The 20,796-nt window shown below is 40.9% G+C and overlaps 1 protein-coding gene across 12 annotated transcripts in view; it reads left to right on the top strand.

Annotated features, from left to right (window-relative positions):
* RAP1GAP2 (RAP1 GTPase activating protein 2) overlaps positions 1 to 20,796 on the top strand; it is a 195,371-nt gene that overhangs the window by 139,390 nt on the left and 35,185 nt on the right. For 11 of the 12 annotated variants that reach the window (XR_001596195.2, XM_036223726.1, XM_036223723.1 and 8 more), the window contains 7 exons: positions 1,291 to 1,335; positions 2,129 to 2,161; positions 2,530 to 2,742; positions 3,945 to 4,048; positions 14,135 to 14,213; positions 14,908 to 14,961; positions 17,463 to 17,546. Coding sequence is in view for 11 of the 12 variants with exons in the window: in XM_036223726.1 (XP_036079619.1) it covers positions 1,291 to 1,335; positions 2,129 to 2,161; positions 2,530 to 2,742; positions 3,945 to 4,048; positions 14,135 to 14,213; positions 14,908 to 14,961; positions 17,463 to 17,546 (612 nt within the window). In the remaining variant the exon portion in view is untranslated. The remainder of the gene's footprint in view (positions 1 to 1,290; positions 1,336 to 2,128; positions 2,162 to 2,529; positions 2,743 to 3,944; positions 4,049 to 14,134; positions 14,214 to 14,907; positions 14,962 to 17,462; positions 17,547 to 20,796) is intronic. The other variant, XM_036223725.1, reaches the window with a different exon arrangement.

Genomic DNA, 20,796 nt, shown 5'->3' with positions numbered 1-20,796 from the left:
CTGGAGAAATCCGGAAAAGCTGAAATCCAGTGAGCAGGAGCACTGGGCTCTGAGGGCTGCCGGGTGTGGTCACATGTCCTGGCTCCAAATCAAGGTCCTGTCACTTGGTCAACAGAAGGCCTGACTTCAAATTCAGGCCCTGCCACTCACTAGCTGTGTGACATTAGGGGAGCAACTTGCTCCCTGGGCCTCAGTTTCCTCATTGGCAAAAAGGTGCTGAGGGCTTCAAAGGAGACAACAGAGGGAGCTCACTGTAGAAGGTTCAAATCCCGCTGGGTTATAATTAGGCAGCGCTGCTTCCAAACTCTCCTCTCCCCAGAGGGGACCTGTTTCTCCTAGTTGTCCCACCATCTCATACTCTCGTTGAATTGACTCAAGTAATTTTGGGACCACCATGTGCTCTCGTCCCACAAAACCCAGTTAAGTCAACCTGACTATAGGACCACTGGACAAGGCACTGTGCTCCAGCAGTGAAATTTCCAGATACCTGCAGGTGAACCCTTGTAATCCAGGGAGGGAAGTGTGGTGTGAGGTCCAGAGTGCTGTCTCTGGGCTGCATAGATGTGGGTTCCCATTCTGCCCTCCCCTCATCCCACCGTGAGCCTGGGGGAGATGTTTTAGCACCAGGATGGTAATACAGCCTACCTGGTGATAATAATAATTCCTAGCTTTTGCTATAGACCAGCGATCTCTAACCGTTTTGGCACCATGGACTGATGCTTCTATGAGAATCTAATGCCTGAGGTGCAGCTGAGGTGGTGATGCTAGTCCTGGGGAGTGGCTGCAAATACAGATGAAGCTTTACTCGATTGCCTGTTGGGCACCTCCTGCTGTGCAGCCCGGTATCTAGCAGGCCATGAACTGGTACCAGTCTGCCGCTCAGGGGTTGAGAACCTCTGCTATAGACCAATTACTCTTCCAATGTAGATAACACATTATCTACATTTAACCTTCACAACTGTAGTAGGTGCTATGGTGTTACCATTTTGCAGATCGGAACACTGAGCCACAGAGAGGTTTATGACTTGCCCAAGGTCATAAGGTCATAAGTGGCAGTGTTTGGATCTGGCTGAGTCCATGCTTTTAGCCCCTTGCCTTGCCGTCTCGTCTGGACTGCTGTAAGGTCTGAGGATGACAAGGTATGTGATGTGTAAGGGCCCCAGAACACAGCAGCTGTTCCTGTTGTTACTAATGCGCAGCTAAGGCAGGCGCTCCCAAGGGACTCCTCTGTTCGGCCTCTTTTTTGTGACGCTTGCTTTTCTATGGATCCTCTTTTCCTTGTTTCTGCAGGGGATCAAGCTCGAAGAGCAGAAGCCGGGACCCCAGAAGAACAAGGTGGGCTGGGTGGGTGAGGTGTTAGCCAGGTAGGCCCGGTGAGGGGGCTGAGTGAGAGGAAGGCGAGTGGAGCGGATGGCATGCTGGGGTCTCCTATTTTACACTAACTCCGATTTTCACCAAGAGCCACATAAGTGGCTGCCTGTGTATTGACTGGGACATGGCTGGCAGCAAGGCGGGCCCTGGCTTGATGCCTTTAGGGCAGCTTCAGAAGAGGCTGGGTGGAGGCCTTAGGGAAGACCTAAGGCTTGTGGCTCCGCCTGGGTCTTCCACACCCGCTCTTGTGAGGGAACCACACACAGCATTTAGGGGTGTCAGGCTCTGTGCTCCAGGATCCAGCAGGCATCAGCTTACAGCTTCAGGGGCTATTTCCAAGGCAGTTCCAAGGTACAGTTCATCACTTGGAAGTCAGCCCCCTTTCCTGGATAAGTTGCTGGGTGGAACCAGGGGTAAGCTTTTTATTGGAGCCTCCAAGGGTGAGAAGCTAGTGCCAGAAGGGATACAAAGTTCATACTGCATCTTGCTTCCTCTGTGTGTTGCATCTTTGGCTGGCTGGTTTGCACTCAGGTTCTGTCAATTCAAGGAAGGACTCAAGAGAAGCCAGATCCCAGGGCTGCTTTTATGCTGTTTGTGCATCTGGTGTTCTTCCTGCTGATGCTCACAAAGCCCTGGTGCAAACTGCCGGATTCCCCAATGTACCCCCTCCCCAGGCTGGGGAGAGGGAATGGAAATAGTGATCGAACTTCATGGGCACCGCTGGGACTAAAGATGGCATTATTTGTTTGTCTTGCAGGATGACTATATCCCATACCCCAGCATCGATGAGGTAGGAGCTGAATCCTGTCTCTGGGGTGAGGCTGGGAAAGCCGATGGTGATGATGGTGACGGTCCCTGTCCCACCCCACATGGAAGAGAACCTAGGGCCCGAGGCCTCTTCCCCTTTGTGATCTCGGCTTTTCCAGGTTTAAATTGAGGGGTGCCAATCTGGTCCTTGAAATCCTGGGGCTATAGGGCTAGTGAAGTTGGAAATGTGGAACTTAAAGGAGGGGTTCCTGTTACTGTCTTTGGCTTCACATACTGAGACCCCCTTCTTGGGGCAGCTCAGAGGTTGGGGAGACACCACCACTGTCGCCCCTCCCCTACCCCTGCAGACCTAGGACAGACTGCAGCGTGAGGCCTTCCCTCTGCTTCCAGGTTGTGGAGAAGGGAGGCCCATACCCCCTGATCGTCCTGCCCCAGTTTGGGGGCTATTGGATCGAGGACCCAGAGAATGTAGGCACACCAACCTCCCTGGGAAGCAGCACCTGTGAGGAGGAGGAAGAGGACAACCTCAGCCCCAGCACCTTCGGCTACAAGCTTGAGTGCAAAAGCGAAGCCAGGGCCTACCGCAGGCACTTCCTAGGGAAGGTGAGGCTGAGGGGCCCTGGGTGCAAATAGCTGCCGGAGTGGGACTGTGTGAGGAGCCCAGCGACCCTCTCAAGTGCCTCTCTCTGTTTCCGTTCCTTCCTGGTCCTGCCCCCGTCCTTGCTGCTTGCCTCTGTCCTCACTGGAGACGGCTGACTGCCTGTGCTCCTGGGTAGGGGGAAATCTGGAAGGCTCTCTGTGATAGGTCCTTGTGGGAACCACCATGAGCAAATGTTCTAGGAGGTGATGGAAGGGGTAGTGTTTGGGGGTGAAGGAGGGTGGAAGGAAAAATTATGTTCTAATACCTTGGAAGTCTCCATTTCCATCTAAATAATGCGAATCTCATGTCTTCGCTTGAGAAGGTCCCCCGGGTACTTGTACTGGATGGTGTCCTGTGAGCCTCTCTGATTGCTTAGCAGTGACAGTTACATTTCTTTAAATATATTCTGCCCTTCAGACTTGCAAGCTTCTGGAAGTCCCAAGGCAGATTCTGGAAGTCTCCAGCCTAAGGCAACTTTGCTGAGTCTCATAGGAAGAAGATGGATCAGGACCCCTCACCCCTAGCTTGTTAAAATTCAGACTCCAGGGCCCCAGCCTGATATGGCAGGTCTGAGGTGGGCTCCCTGAGCCAGGGTGAGACCCACTGTCCAGAGACCTCCCTGCTGCACTTGGGTTGATATGCTAGGGTTTCTCCTAGCTTTATTCTCACATATAGTCTGAAGTGGCAGGAGCTGCCCCCTGGGAGCAAGGAAGTAGACTTGGTATCTTGTGGTGAAGAACTTGACCTCCAGTCAAGACAGATGTGTGTTTGAACCCTGGATCTGTCACCTACTAGTTGTGTGACCCTGGACAGTTACTTAACCCCCCTGAACATGATTTCTTCATCTGTAAAATGGTGATGATGATGTTATCTCCCCCATAACGTTGTGGTCTAGGTGAAAGGAGATAATAAGTGTTGAGTTCTTAGCCCAGTACTTGACATATCCTGAGGACTTGGCAGTTAGAACCCATTACCGTGATCCTCTTCCCCTCCCCACTCCCCTTCCTCCGCCTCCTCCTCCTCCTCAGTTCCAGCCACAGCAGTAGCTTCCCTCCCTTCCTCCTTGCTGTGGGGCTTCCCACTCACTTATGGTGAAAAAGTGATTTTGGGGTTAATGCTTGGGAGGTCCCCTCACTCCCTGCTAACATTTTATTTCTGTTTCTAGGATCATCTAAACTTTTACTGTACTGGCAGCAGTTTGGGGAACTTGCTCCTGTCCATCAAGTGCGAGGAGGCTGAGGGCATTGAATACCTTCGGATCATTCTCAGGTGGGGCTGCTGTACTGTTGGAGGCCACACCCCTGGTGGTGGGGACCCAGAAATACCAGTCTGGCCAGTCTGTTCCGGGTGTGCTGGGGGAACAGACTGGCTGGAATCCTGGGGTTATGTCCAGGAGATGGGGTGCTTGTGCCAACTGGCTGGTTTCTGGAGTCAAGTTGGTATTCTATTCTCAAGGCCACCTAGACCAAACCCCTACCTGACTCTTTTGCTGGGGACTGTGGCTCTAAGGAGGATGGGAAGAACAAGTAGGGATGGCTTTTCCTGCTGAGATACTACTCTAGATCATCCTGGAAGAGGGTTTGCCAGAACACTCTCAATCGTGGGCATCCAGTTGGGAAAAATAGATCTCAAAGCATCTGTGTATGTTGGGTTTCCCAAGACAGAATGACAGTCACAACAGGAGCTCCAGTTTACAACTAAGCCAGGGACCTCTCCCTGGGTTATAACCTCCTCAAGGGCAGGAACTGGAACTGGCTTCTGTTTGGTTTGACTAACAGGTTTGTAGAATGTCCTTTGTACCAGGAACTGTGATTAGGCTTTGGGGATGCCATGGTGACTGAGTCATGGTCCCTGTTCTTTGAAGGTTTATGGTCTAGTGAGAGAGAAAAACAGAAATTTAATATGTGTCACAGGTATTATTTAAGTGATATGCACAGGATACTATGGGAGCACAGAGAATCTGTGTCTTGTTTCTTTGGGTCTTGTTTCTCTCTGTCCTTGGCCTGGTGGAGAAGCCAGGAGGGCCGTGTGTGAAGGCCACGTGCTGGTGCTTAGCAGGGTGCTGTCAATCTGTCAAACTCCCAGTCCCTATTTGTTGAATCTAATGGAAGTCCTTGAAAGTATTTAGAAAAGAACAACAATATATGTATATTTTTTTTTTCTGCCCAAATGGTGAGTTAAATATGGGAGGGGTGAGGGACACAGAGCCCTGCTTTGGGGGAGGTGGGGTGGTACTAGGAAGTTGTCAGCACCCACCCAATCTTGGTTTGCTTTTATTGAGAATGGGAGCAATTTTCTTTACTGAAGTTAACCTACCTAGAAATCATATTTGCAAGGTATAGGAGAGTCGATTAAACCACTAGACCCAATTTTCTGAGGGAATACTGCCTGGAGCCCATTTCTGAGTAGGATTTGGAGCTAGGTGAACCTCTGTAATGAAAATTCCTTGCTTAAAAAAAAAATCAGACCCAGATTAGGTAGGATTTCTGAGTAAGATGACAGTTGAACATAAGAATCTCACCCCCTTTTCTGAATATTACATCCTGTCTGAAATGCTGCATCAGGACTGAAAACTAAAGAAAGATGCCAGGAATGCAACACACGCATTGATGATTTTTTTTTTTTTTTGTAATCTATGGGGCAGTTAGGTCTCTAATGTAGGTGATATTGAGAGTTGAACCCAAGATCCCCTTAGAAACCAATGTAATATGGAAATATATGAAATTCTTAGGGGAATCCTTTACCCTTTAGAAGTGAGAGTGAGCCCTGAAACAGTTGGGGTCTTTCTACATGGAAACACTTTTGTCGTTTTGAGTCAACTGCATTTGAAATCATTGCCCTGGGGAGCCTAAGGACAAGCTCAAGTGTGGCTTTCTCACATAGAGAGCCAGTAAATAGAGTGGTGGAGAGAAACTGTACACCAGCTAGGAAGCTGGACAATCCCATTGTGTACTTGGAATGATGGCCAGGCCAAATCGAACACCAGACATAAAAAAATTGACTCCATGGCTTAGCAGCTTTACCAGATACAAAGAAGAAATTATGCAGAGATAAAATTCCCCTGCTGGCAGTGACTCCTGTCCTAGCTTCTTCCTCATTCCCCAGAGGCTTCTGTATTATTTAGCTGATGTCTTATAACAATCAACTCTTCAGCCTAAAATCTGAGAATAATATTCTAATAGCCTCTGTGTGTGTTGTGAGAGTGGCCAAGAAGAATCTACCCACAACTTGGAAACAAATAACAAGCCTGAGTAGATTTCTTTATTTTCAAGTTTGAATATAAAGAAGAAGGAGAAAAAAACTTCACAGGTTGGGGAAAGAAAAGATTCTGCATCTAAAAAAGTACAACCTAGCACTTAGAAGGTAGAAAAATAACTGAGTTTTGGAAAGGATTCATTATAGAAAGCCAAGTTAAATTTAGATATCTATTAACTTTGTATTTTCAGGAAACTTCTAGAAAAAATAAACTTTATGAAGACAAAAAATCAAATAAAGCAACAAAATGAGATTAAAATCTGATAAATTAAGGAAACAAGAAAACTAAAAATGTCCATAAAGAATTTTAAATAGCATTAGAAGCAGTAAAGAACAGAATCTATTTGGTGGAAAACCCAGTTACTACCATTGAGAACATGCTTAAACAGCTCTGACATAATTAAAAGGAAAATGTGACTTTAAAATGATAAGCAAAATTATAATGAATATGGAAGATAGTGAACAGGAAATAAACATAAATAACCGATGTTCTTAAGCTAACTGAAGACTTAGATATGCGGATCAAAATGACTCATCTAGTATCAGACAAAAATCAATAAAAGGAAACTAGTAGCTGGACATATTTTGATGAAAATTTAATATTTCATTGGGTATAAAATCACTGGTAGAATGAAAACATTCCAAATAATGAAGATGAAGAAACATAACATGTAGATAAAGGTAGAAAATAAAGGAATCACAAATAAATATGATAATAGAAGTAAGTCTAAGCACATAGATGATGTGTAATACATAGTTAAATTCCACTATTAAACAGCAAAGATTCTCATTTTGGTCATTTCTCAAAAAATACCTCACAAATTTATCTATCTATCTATATCTATATATCTATATCTATATATCTATGTCTATGTCTATGTCTATGTCTATGTCTATATCTATATCTATATCTATCATCTATCTACATTTTACTAAATAAAGTAGCTCAGTATATATTAAAAGAAAAGCATTGAGAAAAAGTTGTAACAATCAAATACAAAACTAAAACCATTGGCAATATTAATATGGAAAAGTAGAATTCAAGGCAAAAAAGCAATCATTGTGACAAAGAGGGTTATTGTCTTTTCATGAAAGATAAAATCCACGATGAAGATATCTGATGAGCCTTTTTATTGTTATAGTATATACATGTATATGTATATATAGTGTATATACATATATGATGAATACAATATAGAGAAATTCACAGAATACAATTGTAGTGATAGATTTTAACACACTTTATCATTTACAGATCTACTAGGATAGGAAATGGGAGGATATGGATTATCTTAATATTACTTATGCCAATTATATATATTTTTATCTGTATCTATATCTATATTTACCTATCAAACTTTGATCCTCTAACAGAGATTTCTGCTTCTTTTCAAGTGCTTATGCAATGTTTACACAAATTGATTGTAAAGTAGAGCAATGGTTTTCTGTGACTCTGCTACAAGAGAATCATCTTGGAACTTTAAAGTAAAGCAAAAAACAAAAAACAAAACCCAGACTTCTAAGATTCAGCCATTTTAAAAGCAATATAAATTTAAACATATACATACATATATATTTCAATGTTAATATGTAAGATATATAAAGACATGATAATAGTATATATTCCTATTTCCTCCTTATTTCTAGCACTCTGTAGAACATATTGTTCTGTAATTTGATTCTCTTAACAATATATCTAAAACTCCACATTACTATGTAAAGATCTTAATTTCTTTTATTGCTGTATATTATTTCATTACATGGATGTGAAATACTTTATTTAATAGATCCTCTGTTAATGGTAATTGTCAGTATTTTGGTACCACAGGTAAGCTGCAATGAATAACCTTGTACAAATTTCAATTTGTATGGATTAAAATAATGCTCAGAAGTGAGATAGCTGGGTCAAAACATAAATATATTTGTATTTTAACAGATATTGCCAAATTACCTTCTGTAGGAGCTCTATAAATTTGAACTTTTACCAGTAATATATCAGACTGCCAATTTTTCCAAAGCCTCTTCAACAGAATATCTTATAAAACACTTGGATTTTTGCCAATCTGATAAGCAAAAATGGTATTTAAGTATAGTTCAAATTTACAATAATTTTATTGAATTATGTTGGGCATCTCTTATTTAAGGACTACATGTATTCATTTTCTATGAACTGTTCATAAGCTTTGCTTTTTATTTTATTTTTTTTTATTGGATTGTTAGTCCAAATTTCTATTTTTAAAAATCTTGCAGATAATTCTTGATAGCAGGTAGATTTAGGAACCAGTCTTTTGAGGCACAAAGTAACTCTAATAAATTTCAATAAGAAGACACTTTGCCAAATATATTTGTTTACACTTTGACACTAAAACTAGAAATTAATAACAAAATAAAAACCTGTTTAACCACTTAGAAATAAACGGTCTGAATACTTTCTAAATAACTGTTGGGCCAAAGAGGAACTTAAGCTATAGAATATTTATAAAATAATGACATTCATAATATTACATATAAAAACTTATGAGTTGTGTCCAATGCTGTACTTAGAAGAAAATTAATTGTATTAAATAGTTTCTTATTAAACATGAAATAATAATACTTGCAAGTTGTTATAGTTGTTGTTAGTAAATGTGCCTCAATTTCTTCATCTGTATAATGGTGATGGTAGTTTCCACCTTAAAATTATTGAATGCTTATTATGTGCCAGAGCTTGATACATTGTAGCTACTCAACTATGGTAGTTGCTGTTATAAACATTACTTAAAGAAAAAAAGGAGACAGAATTAATAAAGATTAAAGCCAAAACAAATAAATTAGAAATAAAAAAAATGTGAGACTCGATAAATAAATCTAGATAACAGATTTATTTATAGCATAAAAAAGATATATTTCTTTTGGGAGAACAAAAACAACAACAAAATAGGTAACTAGATAGTCAAATATAGATTAACAGAGAAAATAAAAAGACACAAAATTAGGCATTAGAAAATGCATATGACAACAGATGTGAAGAAGATTAAACAATTACTAATAGATATTATATTCAACCCACACTATTATGTTTGAAATTTTATTTGAAACAGATGCCTTTCTAGGAAAGCATACATTGCCAAATTTAACACAAGATAAAAAGCCTGACCAGCTCAATAACTGGAATAAATTGTAAAAGTTCTCAAAGAATTATCTCTCCAAAAGTTTCTAGATCTAGATGTTTTACAGGTAGTTATTTTGAACTCGTGAGGAAAAGATTTAATTGTGTTTAAACTGTTCAAGAGAAACAAATATGGAAAGCTTCCCAATTAATTTAACAATGCTTAAAAGATTCTCATGAAAAAATCAGACCAATGAAATGAAAAAAGAAAGAAAAATAGGGACCAGTATTCCTTATGAATATAGAAGTAAAGAGTCTAAAAAAAATACCAGTTCCAGAGACTCAAATCTAAGTGGTCTATTAACTGAATAATTCACTATAGCCAGGAAAGAGTTACTTTAGGAATGCAAAAATGGTTGATTTTAACAATTCATTTATTCATTCAGTGTTTTTTGACCAAGACATAATATATGGCAGACTTTCTGTAGGGATAGGGATAATGTGAGGAAAAAGCTCTTGTTACCTGGCTATAGTAAGCATTCCATACATGTTAGATATTCTTATTCCTTAGTCTTACTTGTCTTCTGTGGACATGAATTATTATAGGCTAGTGAGGGTGATCCAAAGATAGATGGTATGGGAGAACCGAAAGCAGTTCAAAAAGAGCTTGAATGTGAAGTGTCTGAGTGTGTACGTGTGTGGCGTGGTGTTATGTGTGTAAGGTTGAGAAGTCATGCTGGAAAGGTAAGGAAAGGCTAAATCATATTTGGACTGTTTCTAGGAACTTAGATTTTATCCTATGAGCAATAGGAGAGCTCCTGAAGGTAGAGTATTGCAATCAGATTTGCAGTGTAGAATGCCACTGGCTAGAGTAAGGGGAATGGCTTGAAGGGAAGGCAAAGCCAGCAGCAGGAAGATGAGTCAAGAGGCTGCTTTGAAGAGTCGGGTGATTATCACTGGTGATTATATAGGCTATAAGTTTGTATAACGTGAATGGTGTCCCCAGAGCTATGCTAACCAAAAGCTTTGATGGGAACTGGAACCCAGGTGCCTTGTACTGAGAATTGAGAAAAATGGGTGGAAAAATTTAAAATACCCAGGGAAAACTGACATTAAGGACAGCCAAAAACATCAACAAATGAGAGATGGATTTACTTCTGATGAAATGGAAATAATGGTACACTTTCAAAATGACTTAAATATATTTAAGATCCTCAAAAAATAAAGAATGAATAGCATCTATAAAAAGGATAATGAATTATCATACAATGAATGAATAGACATGAATCAAGAATGGGTATACATAGGTATAAAAGAAAACAATTGGAATTTTCAAAAATAGAAAATAATTGTCGAAATAAAAAGAAACTCAATACACAGGATAAAATCTACTCTAACATAATCTGTTTAGAGTCAAAATGAATCTGTGAATCGAAAGATGATTTCTAGGAATTTATCCAGAACACAGCATAGATATAGTGATGAAGTATGTGAAAAAGAAGATATGTGGAAAATAGACTGAGAGGCCCCAGCATTTGTCTTAAAAGAGTTTCAGAAGGAAAGAATAGAGAAGCCAGTGGAGAAGAAATATCCAAAGAGATAATGGCTGAGAATATTTCAGAATTGAAGAAAGAAAACACACACTATGGTGCTGAGCAAGACATTAAAACAAAACAATACTTCTCGACACATTGAAGTGAAACATTAGAACATCAGAGATAACGAAAAAAATTTAAATTTATCTAAGGATAAAGACATTACCTAGGAAGTAATGCCAACAAGGCTCAGAGCAGATTTCTTATCAGCCATGAGACAGTAGGAATATCTTTAAAATGCTGCAGGGAAGAAAGAAGAGAGAAAGGACCCTTTTAACCTAAAATTCGACACCCAGAAAAACTATTCACAAAGGCAAAATAAAATTGTTTTCAGACATAAAAAAATGGGAGTATACCACTCACAGACTCGCTGAAAGAATTACTAAAGGATGTACCTCAGCCAGAAGAAAAAAAAATCAAAAGAAAAGATACAATTAAAAAGTGGCAAGAAAAAGAAGTTTTTGTGTGTTTAAAAGGAGACTTGAACTAAATTTATAAACAAAATTAGGAAGGACAGTGAAAAAGGAAGAGTTTAGTAGTTATTGTTTACTCTTCCCTCCTCAGGAGAGAGATATCAAGTAGTTTAGCATTTGTTGGAAAAATAGATAAATATATGTATTAGAAGTTATAGAAATACACACTACAGCTCTTCAACTAGCAGAGGGATAAAAAGAGTATTTTAAAAAACTTTATTAAACTGAAAGCAGGAAATGAGAAAAAAAGGGAAAATACACAGGGTAATAGAAAACACCAAATGATAGAAATAATTTCCAAATTATTAGTAATCAATGCATTAGTAATCATAATAAGTATAGATTAAAGTAGCCTATGAAAATATCAGACTATCTGACTGGACTAAAAAATACAGCTATATTCTGCTTATAAAAGACATATCTAAAGAAAAATGATGTAGAAAGAATTAAAATAAAGAAATGAAAAAAAAAGATGGCAGGAAAATGCTAACCAAGAAAGGCGGCATAGCAATATTAATATCAGATAAAATAGAATTTCGGGAAAAAGGCATTAACAGGGATAAAGGGAGCACACCTTTATAAACTGGGAACACTTCTTCCTATTCCTGTTTTCTGCCAGGTGGAGGGAACATTTCTGTGTAACACCCCTGGCTCTCTGGCATCTCTTGCCTTTGGGAGCAAGACCTTGACATGTGTAGGTATGTTCCTTCCCTTTTTCCTTTTGGACTTTGCTGTCATCAGGGCTTCTTTTTATTCCTGTACTAAAAGTCCACCTGAGCAGACTCACGAGAGGGGGCTTGCCCCTGCCCAACACTACCTGTGACTGGGCGGGTCAAATGGAGTTTAGGTAAAACATTCATTTCATCTTCAGGCTAAGCTGTGTATGCTTCCTCTTGGCCTGCATCAGCAACAGAAGAGTTATTTTGACTTCCAACTGCCTTGCTCTTAATTTCTGATTTATTTTTGAATTTGTTTATAACCCGGGCAGGGAAAGATGCCATTTACTAGACCCTGCAGGGGCCTCAGCCTATATATAACAGTAAAGAGAACAGTACACCCAGAAGATCTAGCAGTCATGAACTTGCAAACTTGTACTTAATAACATAGGCTTGGATTTAAAAAGGCAAAAACTGATAGGAATATAAGGAGAGGTAGACAAATCCTTGATTATAATGGGAGATTTTAAAAACATCTTTCACATACTGATGAACCAAGCAGAGAAAAAATTGTGAGGTTGTAGAAGATTCGAAAAATAAAATTAACAAAATTGATCTCATAACATGCTTTCCTGAACTTAAAGTCCACATTAAACATGAAAAAAGTTCCTGTATTAAGTCAATAAATTTCAAATTATTGATATCATACAGATTATGTTCCCTGAATATAAAAAAAATTAAATTAGAAAGCAACAATTAAAATACTGAAGGAAAAAACCCATATATTTGGAAAGTTAAAAAAAATCCTTTTAAATAACTCATAGGCTAAAGAGGAACTCACAAAAAAACTGACAATATTTAGAACTAAATGACAATGAAAATACAACCTGTCAATGTATGAGATGCAATAAAGTGGTACTTAGAAAAAAGATATATAGTTTTAAATGCATAAGTAAAAAAGAAGAAAGATTAAATGTGTAAACACGCAGATCAGGAAGTTGGAAAAAGAATAGTAGAAAAAACTTAAAATAGAAGGAAGAAATTAAAAGGATAAGAATGAGTTAATGAAGTAGAAGGCAAAATAACAAAGAGACAATCAACAAAACCAAATGCTATCTCTTGAAAAGATTACTAGATAAACCCCAGCAAGGGTTGATTAAAGAAAACAGAGAAAAAATACAGATATTATATTATATTATAGCAATGAAAACAGGAACACAACTACAGATAGAGTTGAAGTCCTAAGACAATACCAAAAACAACTTTATATCAATGCATTTGGTGGATAATTTATAGAGAAATACAAATTACCAAAATGGACTCAATAAGGAATAGAAAACCTAAACATTTATCATTAAAGAACTGAATTGGTAGCCAAAAGTGTCCTCCCAGGCCTAGAGGTTTCACCAGGTAAATTTTATCAAACCTTTAAGGAACAGAAAATCCCCACGGTATACATACAAACTAGTTCAAAGGATGAGAAGTTCCCCAGCAATTTTTTTGAGGCTAGAATAGTACCCTGATATGGAAACCTGACAAGGGATGTATAAGGAAAAAAAAAAAAAAAAAAAAAAAGGCCAGTGTTGCTATTGAACATAGCTAAATAAAATATTAACAAATTCAGCACGATATGAAAAAATAACACATAAGCCTGTGGAGTTTTACCCATGGAATGAAAAGACGGCTCACCAGAAATGTAATCCACCAGGTTAACAGATTAAAAACCCTATGATTGTCTCAGCAGATGCCGAAAAGCATTCAGTAAAATTCAACACTTCCATAATGTGCTAGATGAATCAGGGGAACAGGCTAAATTTAGAGTCTCATGATGAATCCCTTTATAAGGCAACGTTCATCCCATTTATATTTTGAGTAAACCCAGGTTTTCAAATATTAGATTTTCTTTACATAAAGGTTTAGTTGTATGTGAGGACCCAAATGTGTCCAGAAGCTGTGCCCAATTCTTTGGGAGAACACAAAAATCCCCCACAAAGGAAAAAATATTGTTGAACTTGAAGTTGACTATTTGCTTCTCCCATACTTTTGTTTTGGGCAGCTTTACCAAGCAAGTTATTTACGTATCCACCTCCCATGATGTACCTAACTGAGTAGGATTTCATTTTCCTCCCATTTGAGTGTGGTGCCCAATGCATGGGTTGGATGAAATGAGGCAGATCTGATCCTGGGAAGACATGAGGCAAGTGTCCCTGCCTTGTGGTCTGGTGTAATCTCAGACACCTTCCTCGCCAACTTCATTTCTTGTGGTTACTCTTTTCTCGTTTTTTCAGGTCCAAGGTGAAGACAGTGCATGAGCGGATCCCCTTGGCTGGACTAAGCAAGTTGCCCAGCATCCCTCAGATTGCAAAGGTAAAAACCAACCCCTGAGATAAGGTGTCTTTTTCTTTTAGCCTATGGTTGGCCTCTGGGGAAAAGGGTACAGACTTGACCTGGGGGAGGGAGCTTTACCCTTGGGGAGGGGTAGGCCACTTTACTCTATGCCCCTTGACTGCGTGGATGATCCTCTGTCTTCTAACACCACCCCCAGCTCATCCTTGCTGCTGAGGCTACTTGGTATAATCCCTGGTCTCTGCCCCCAAGTTTACAGCTGGTTCAGGATACAGAGACATAGAAAGACAAGGCTAAATATGGAGAGTAGGATTTCAGAGGAGGAAAGGGGGGGGGGCCAGGGAGCCTTCACAGCAGAGAGTTGGGCTAAAGGATGGTCAGGCTATTCATTCAGATGGACGAGCCCTGGGAACTTGGGAACTGAGCGAAGTGGGGTGAAAAGGATGGTCAGTTAGGTTGGGTTGGACCCACACTCTGGGAGTGGGAATGCCTGGCAGAATTTTGCCCAATACCTTTTGGCCTCACTTCATCAGGAAATACCAGGAAGGTAAGCCGACTTTCCTGTCCACATGTTAGTGAGCAGCAGAGGCAGGATTAATTCCCAGGCCTCCTGGCTCTGCAGGTCTTGGCTTCCTATACTCTTTCATGGGCAGAAGAGCCCAGTTGTTCTCCAGGACATGGCCCCTGAACCGTGTGTTTCTCTTTCCCTTCTCAGGCTTTCTGTGATGATGCAGTGGGACTGAAATTCAGCCCTGTCCTGTACCCCAAGGTGAGCACCTTTGCCCCTCCCCTTGCTCAGGGCTCTACATCTTGGCATGGATTTGCACACCCGTGGCTCTGTAGGAAGGTCTCTGTGTCTTGGTGGGGTTTTGTGGGGTCTCCATGATGAACTTCCATGTCTCCCCTCTTCCTGCCCACCTCTTCACAAACCAACCCACCGAGAACCCATCCTCAGCCGTGTCTGGGTCTCTGGCCACCTGAACTGGTCCCCTGCTGTGTGGGGGTGGCAGAAGTGTAGCAATGTCGCGGTTTCTCCACCTCATTCTGGTCATACCTCCCTGAGACCAATGCTGGGGTGGGGAGTGGTTCTACTTCTGGCTGGGGGGCTGGTGCAGACCCAGCCAGCCCTCATGGAGGGGTCGGGGGCAGAGGCAGAATTCCAATGCTACCACAGCTCTGAGCCCTTACAGGCCCCGGCCTGGCCCTAATTATTAAACTGGCTGGTTCTCTGTTATCAGTTTCCTGAGCATTGGCCTGATCTTGACCCCAGTTCTGATGTGGGCGTGGGAGTAGGGAGAGGAGCAATCATAACAAAACAAACCAACAAACCCACTTGAAACAATTATAGTATGACAGGATTTAAATCACCCACGGACAGTGCACTGCTTTAGATTGGCCACAGGAAGAGAGCCCGTGCATGAGCCAGCAGGGTCTGGAGAGAGAAAATGGAAGCAGAGCTGTGCCTCTGAGCTCGCACTGTGGGCCAGCTCGGCGACAGCTGAGGCTTGCTGGGGCTGGTTCAATCCATTCCCCAAGTCCCAATTCTGACCACCAGGAACTACGAGGTGAAACGTTTGGTGGGAAAGAGAGGCCCCGTCCTGGTTGGGAAATCTAGAACTGCCTGGAACAAATGCTGTAAGTTCATGATTGGGCAGGACGTTCTATTTATCCTTGTGCAGTGGCTGAGCTCATGGCATGGTCCTCTCCTGCACGGGGAATGTGCCAGAGCCCTTCTTTTCTCAAGCACCTCTTTTTAGCCCTCGGAGCATCTGTAGGCACTTAGCAGTAATATGCTACACTCCACTGAACGTTTTCTATCATTGAGACTGCCCTCCTTTTTATAATTAAAGCTGAATTAGTGAGGTTTAACTAGACATTTAAACCCCATCATAAAGGCCTAACTTAACTACAAGTTTGGCAATTTTTGTTGTCAAATCGTATCCACCGAGAGAACCCAATGACGCTCATTTGCATAGTTCTTTCTATAAGCTGGAAAGCCTCCCGCTCTGGTAATAATGGAGGAACAGCTGTATTTTCATGTTTTCTGTATTTGAAGGACTGCTTAGTCCGGCTGGGATGTGAATCTGGCTGAGATATGTGTATGTGTGTGTGTGTTTTTAAAATTCACAGAGTTTAGAACGTTCTTTGGAACGTCTCCATGGCTGGGCGCCTCTTCCCTGGCAGGGCAGCTGCTCTGCTCCTTTGACTCATCCCAGGCTGGCGTGGGAGGCTCCCTCTGGGGTCAGCCAGCAGTGCTCTTCCAGGGGGAGCTGAGATGCGTCTGTTTCCTCAGGCGGCTGAGAGCCTCACAGAGGGATGTACTGGGTGGCTACCTAACATGGGCCACACATTCTGGCCGACAAGTAGTGCCTGGTTTGTTCTTTCTGTAGCATAACACGAGGTCAGATCCCTCCTTTTTATTTCAGAGGTTACTCCTGTAGCATCCAAATCTTCTCTTTCCCAGAAAGCTGGTTCCACTCAGATCTTTAGGGGGAGGGGGGTGGTGGTTACATAGATAATGATAATGACAGCTGCTCTGTGCTCAGCACTTTATGTGCCTGATCTCATGAATCTGCACAACCTGACATCTCTACTTCATGAATGAGGAAATCGAGGCCCAGAGAAGTTTACTGGCTCACTTGAAAGCTACACAGGTAAAAGCGGCAGATCCAAAGTTAGAGTTTAGTGATACCAGCTCTTTGAAGTACAATAGAAAATTAGATAGAACCAGTGGTCAGGTTTTTTTCCTTTCTTTGCATATTGTATTGGAGTGTGTCCCTCTTTACAGTGGTCTCCTTTTCGGCCTCTCATTTATGGATAAAGGGGGATTAAAGTCTGGGTGGGAGCAGTACCTCGTCAAAGTCACATCGCTGATGGCAGGTGGAATTAGAGCTAATATCATCCTTGCTTGTCAGTTTTGGGGTCCTGGCTTCACTTTTTACACCACAGATAAAACACTGGGGTGAAGTCAGTTGCCTGAGTCCTGCCGGACTCCCTGTGTGCCCACGCCTTGGCTGGCACATCTGGATGGGTAATAGGTAAGCCAGAGGTTTGGCCCTTACTGGGGGACGCCCAGTGTTGAGAACTAGCTAAGACCTTGGGAGCGTCATCCTGGTCATCTCCTTCTGACTTCACTCTTTCTCTTCTTTTCCATGTGTGGATATCTTGTGCTGGGCACATTCTCCACTGAAACGGGTGCTTCCCCTTCCATTTGCTTCCTCACTTGCCTCCAAGTTAACAATCTGATTTTTTTCTTCCCACATTTTCCAGGCCTCCCAAATGATTGTGTCCTATGATGAACATGATGTCAAGAACACGTACAAATTTGGAGTCATTTATCAGAAAGCCAGGCAGGTAAGAACCTCAAATTCGTACCGGTCACTAGATGCTGTGGTTTCTCACTGGGGACTCATTTTTCCATCCCCCAAGCACAGGAGCCCTGCACTAAGTTCTTAAATATTCTGGTTACAAGGATCACATTTCAAGTATGAGTTAGACTGGAGGTGGTAAAATCTTCAAGGCAGACTACTCTTCACACAAAGGCCTGCAAAGCCTTCAAATGGTAATGTAGTGTTCCATACAGTAAATTCTAATTCTTTCAGCTACTTCAGTTTATTTTTATCTCTGGCCTGTTGGTCATACGAGAAATCAGACTGGTTAGAGGGCCTGGATTAGCACAAGCAGCTCTCTCCTTGCCCATCACCGTCTCCCACCTGGAAATAGCTTTTTCTCCCCAGACTTCAGTAGTATGCTGGAGCCAACTGTGTGCCTCTCTTCCCAAATCTGTGTTCAGCAACATCACATTTGTAGCTTGACATTAGCCGTGGTGGAAGTATTTCTACCATGAAAATCAGTAAACATTAGGGCTTCTGTTTTCCCTCATTGGAGAGCTGGTTGTTAAAAAATTTACCAGTGCACCGCCGCTCACCCTCCCCTGTCTTCTGTAGCACTTACATGCTGCTTTGGAGTTAGTTGGCCGAGTGATGTTTTTCTAACTGTGTTCCATGAGACACTAGTCCGGTGACATACTCTTGTGAACAAGTGACTTGGAGGGGGTTCAGTCGTGTAGGAACATTTTAAAGACTCTAAGAACCCCTAAGGTAAAGAACTCTTTACCACTTTGTGGAACTCAGTGTTTCCCATACTTATTTGACCGCGTACTTCCTACCTTTCCTACCATGAATATTTGTTAACATCCTGAGAGCGGTCTGCTGAACACTCCGATGTTTCCTCACCTAGGTTTTACGAAAGAAGAATCCACACCTATTTTATCTTTGTATCATCCAAGATCCTAGCATAGTGACTTTATGTAAATATACTCATAGTTTTTTAAATTGATGAATGAGTAAAAATTTAGCCCTGCTAATGGTAGGTCAGTAGTACCTTTCGGTATTATCTATGCTTTCTTTTTCTTTTTCTTTTTTTCTTTTTTGCATACCAGTATCTTTCTGGGCTAGATGGTAGCTGACTTTCTTGTCCAAAGATATTAGACCACAAGAGACATGTGTTTGCTTAAAAAACACTCTAATTAAATGAAGAGTTTAGGAGCTGAAAGACCAACACAGATAAACTTTATAATTTAAGGGAGATTATTTAGGTAGCTGCTCTGATTATTTTCACATATTGCATCTTTATTTTCTACAGCTCTGCTAATATAACTCACCTAATTAAAGTTATTTGCTTGTGAAATGTACCATAGCAAATCTCATAAGGTGATTACAATCCAATGTTCCAGCAAAGTTATAATTACAGAACATTAACCATCCACCTCTGAGAAGGAGTCTGTCTGTCTGTTGTTTATGTACCTGATGCTGCTAAGGCAAGGTAGGGGCGTGCAGGGAGATAATGTTTTTGAAAAACTCGGCAGATTGTTATTTTGCAAACCTTTTTAAAAACATTTAATATGAACATTTGTTGCATGAAATCCGCATGCTAGTCATAGGATATAAATAAGCTCATCTAACTCTCCTCTTTGTCAGGTACCATGCTAAGCACTGTGGGGGATACAGTGATAACTAAAACTCCCTTCCATGAGCTCATGATCAAGTTCAAGGCCAGCACAAAAATAAAGACAATGCTAAAACCAGGTTAGCAGGCTGGGTGTAAATCCTGGAGAGAGGTGTACACCCCAGAGCATAAACTGGATTGCTTTCCCAGTAAAAAGTGTAGATTGCCTGCAGGCAGCTGTTCTCCCACACTCTACCCCAATGACCTGGGGCGAACAGGATCCTGGACTAGAGTTGGGATGCCTTCCTGGAATGCTGTAGAACTTTCTTTGTGAAGGGATAGATGGTAAATATTTTAGGCTTCGTGGCCTCTACTGTCTCTGTTGTAATCACACAACCCTGCCTTTGTAGTGCAAAAGCAACCTGAGACAATACATAAATGATTTGGCTTGATCATATTCTAGTAAAACTTTATTTATAAAAACAGGCAGCAGACCAGACTTGGCCTACTGGACATATAGTTTGCAGACCCCTGCTAGAGAGAAGTGTGTCCCAAACTTCAGATATTCACAAACCATACTCACTATCTGTATATCATTTGTTCCACTGTTATAGATTTTATTACAGCTCTGCTATAAACTACTTAATGTGTTCTTTAAAACTTTAAAAAAATTTAATTTTTTAAAAAATAAATTTATTTAAGTTAATTTCAAGTATATAGTACATTGGTTAGACATCTATAATGATCATAAAACGATTCCCCCCAATTGCTCCCTCCCTCCTCTGGCCCTCCACTTACCTTCATATTAATGCTAACTGCATTCCCTCTGCCATGCTCCCCGTGCCCAACTATCAACTACTGATTTGTACTTCTTTAACCCTTCATCCCATTCTCCCAGCCTCCCAGCCTCCCTCCCCTCTGTCCATCACCAAAATGTTCACTATGTTTGTGAGTCTGTTTTTGATTAGTTTGTTCTTTTTGTTTCTTAGATACCGTATATAAGTGAAATCATATGGTATTTTTCTTTCTCTGTCTGACTTATTTCACTCAGCATAATAACCTCTAGGTCTATCCATGTCATTGCAAATGGTAGGATTTCTAAATGCTGTTATTTTTAAAGGAAATTTTATATTGATACCCTAATTGGAAAATTGGTATCATTTGAATGAAACAAAGGTAATCTTAAGCAGGAATACTATAAATAATAAAAGTTAATGAAATCTATCTAGATTCTGTTGCTTGTTGAGTGCTTGGAACTTTGGATCTTGTTTTTTCTTGTTATGAAATAGGCATTGGGGTGTTAAAGAATCACCAATTGGAGACTTTCTCCGTGAAGTGATTGTACAGCATCTTTGTGTCATCTGAAGCTGTTCATTGGCATCTATGGGTGTTTGCAGAGCCACTGAGGGCAGAGCCTATCGATAAGGGAGGGCCACTCAGTATTTTAAGTCTGTCACATTTGCAGAGCTTACTGTGGTTTTTAAGCTTTGCTTTCTGGTTTTTAAAAAGTTATTAAACTTTTATTTTTAGATATTTGTAGATTTACATGCAGTTTTAAGATATAATACAGAGAGATCTTGTATACCTTTTACCCAGCTTCCCCCACAGATAATAACCTCTAGGTGTAATATCACAGCCAGGATGTTGACATTGGTAT

The sequence above is a fragment of the Rousettus aegyptiacus genome, unplaced genomic scaffold (genome assembly GCF_014176215.1).
Source record: "Rousettus aegyptiacus isolate mRouAeg1 unplaced genomic scaffold, mRouAeg1.p scaffold_m13_p_6, whole genome shotgun sequence".
NCBI classification, from domain to species: domain Eukaryota; kingdom Metazoa; phylum Chordata; class Mammalia; order Chiroptera; family Pteropodidae; genus Rousettus; species Rousettus aegyptiacus.
This window is presented reverse-complemented; position numbering and strand designations above follow the sequence as displayed.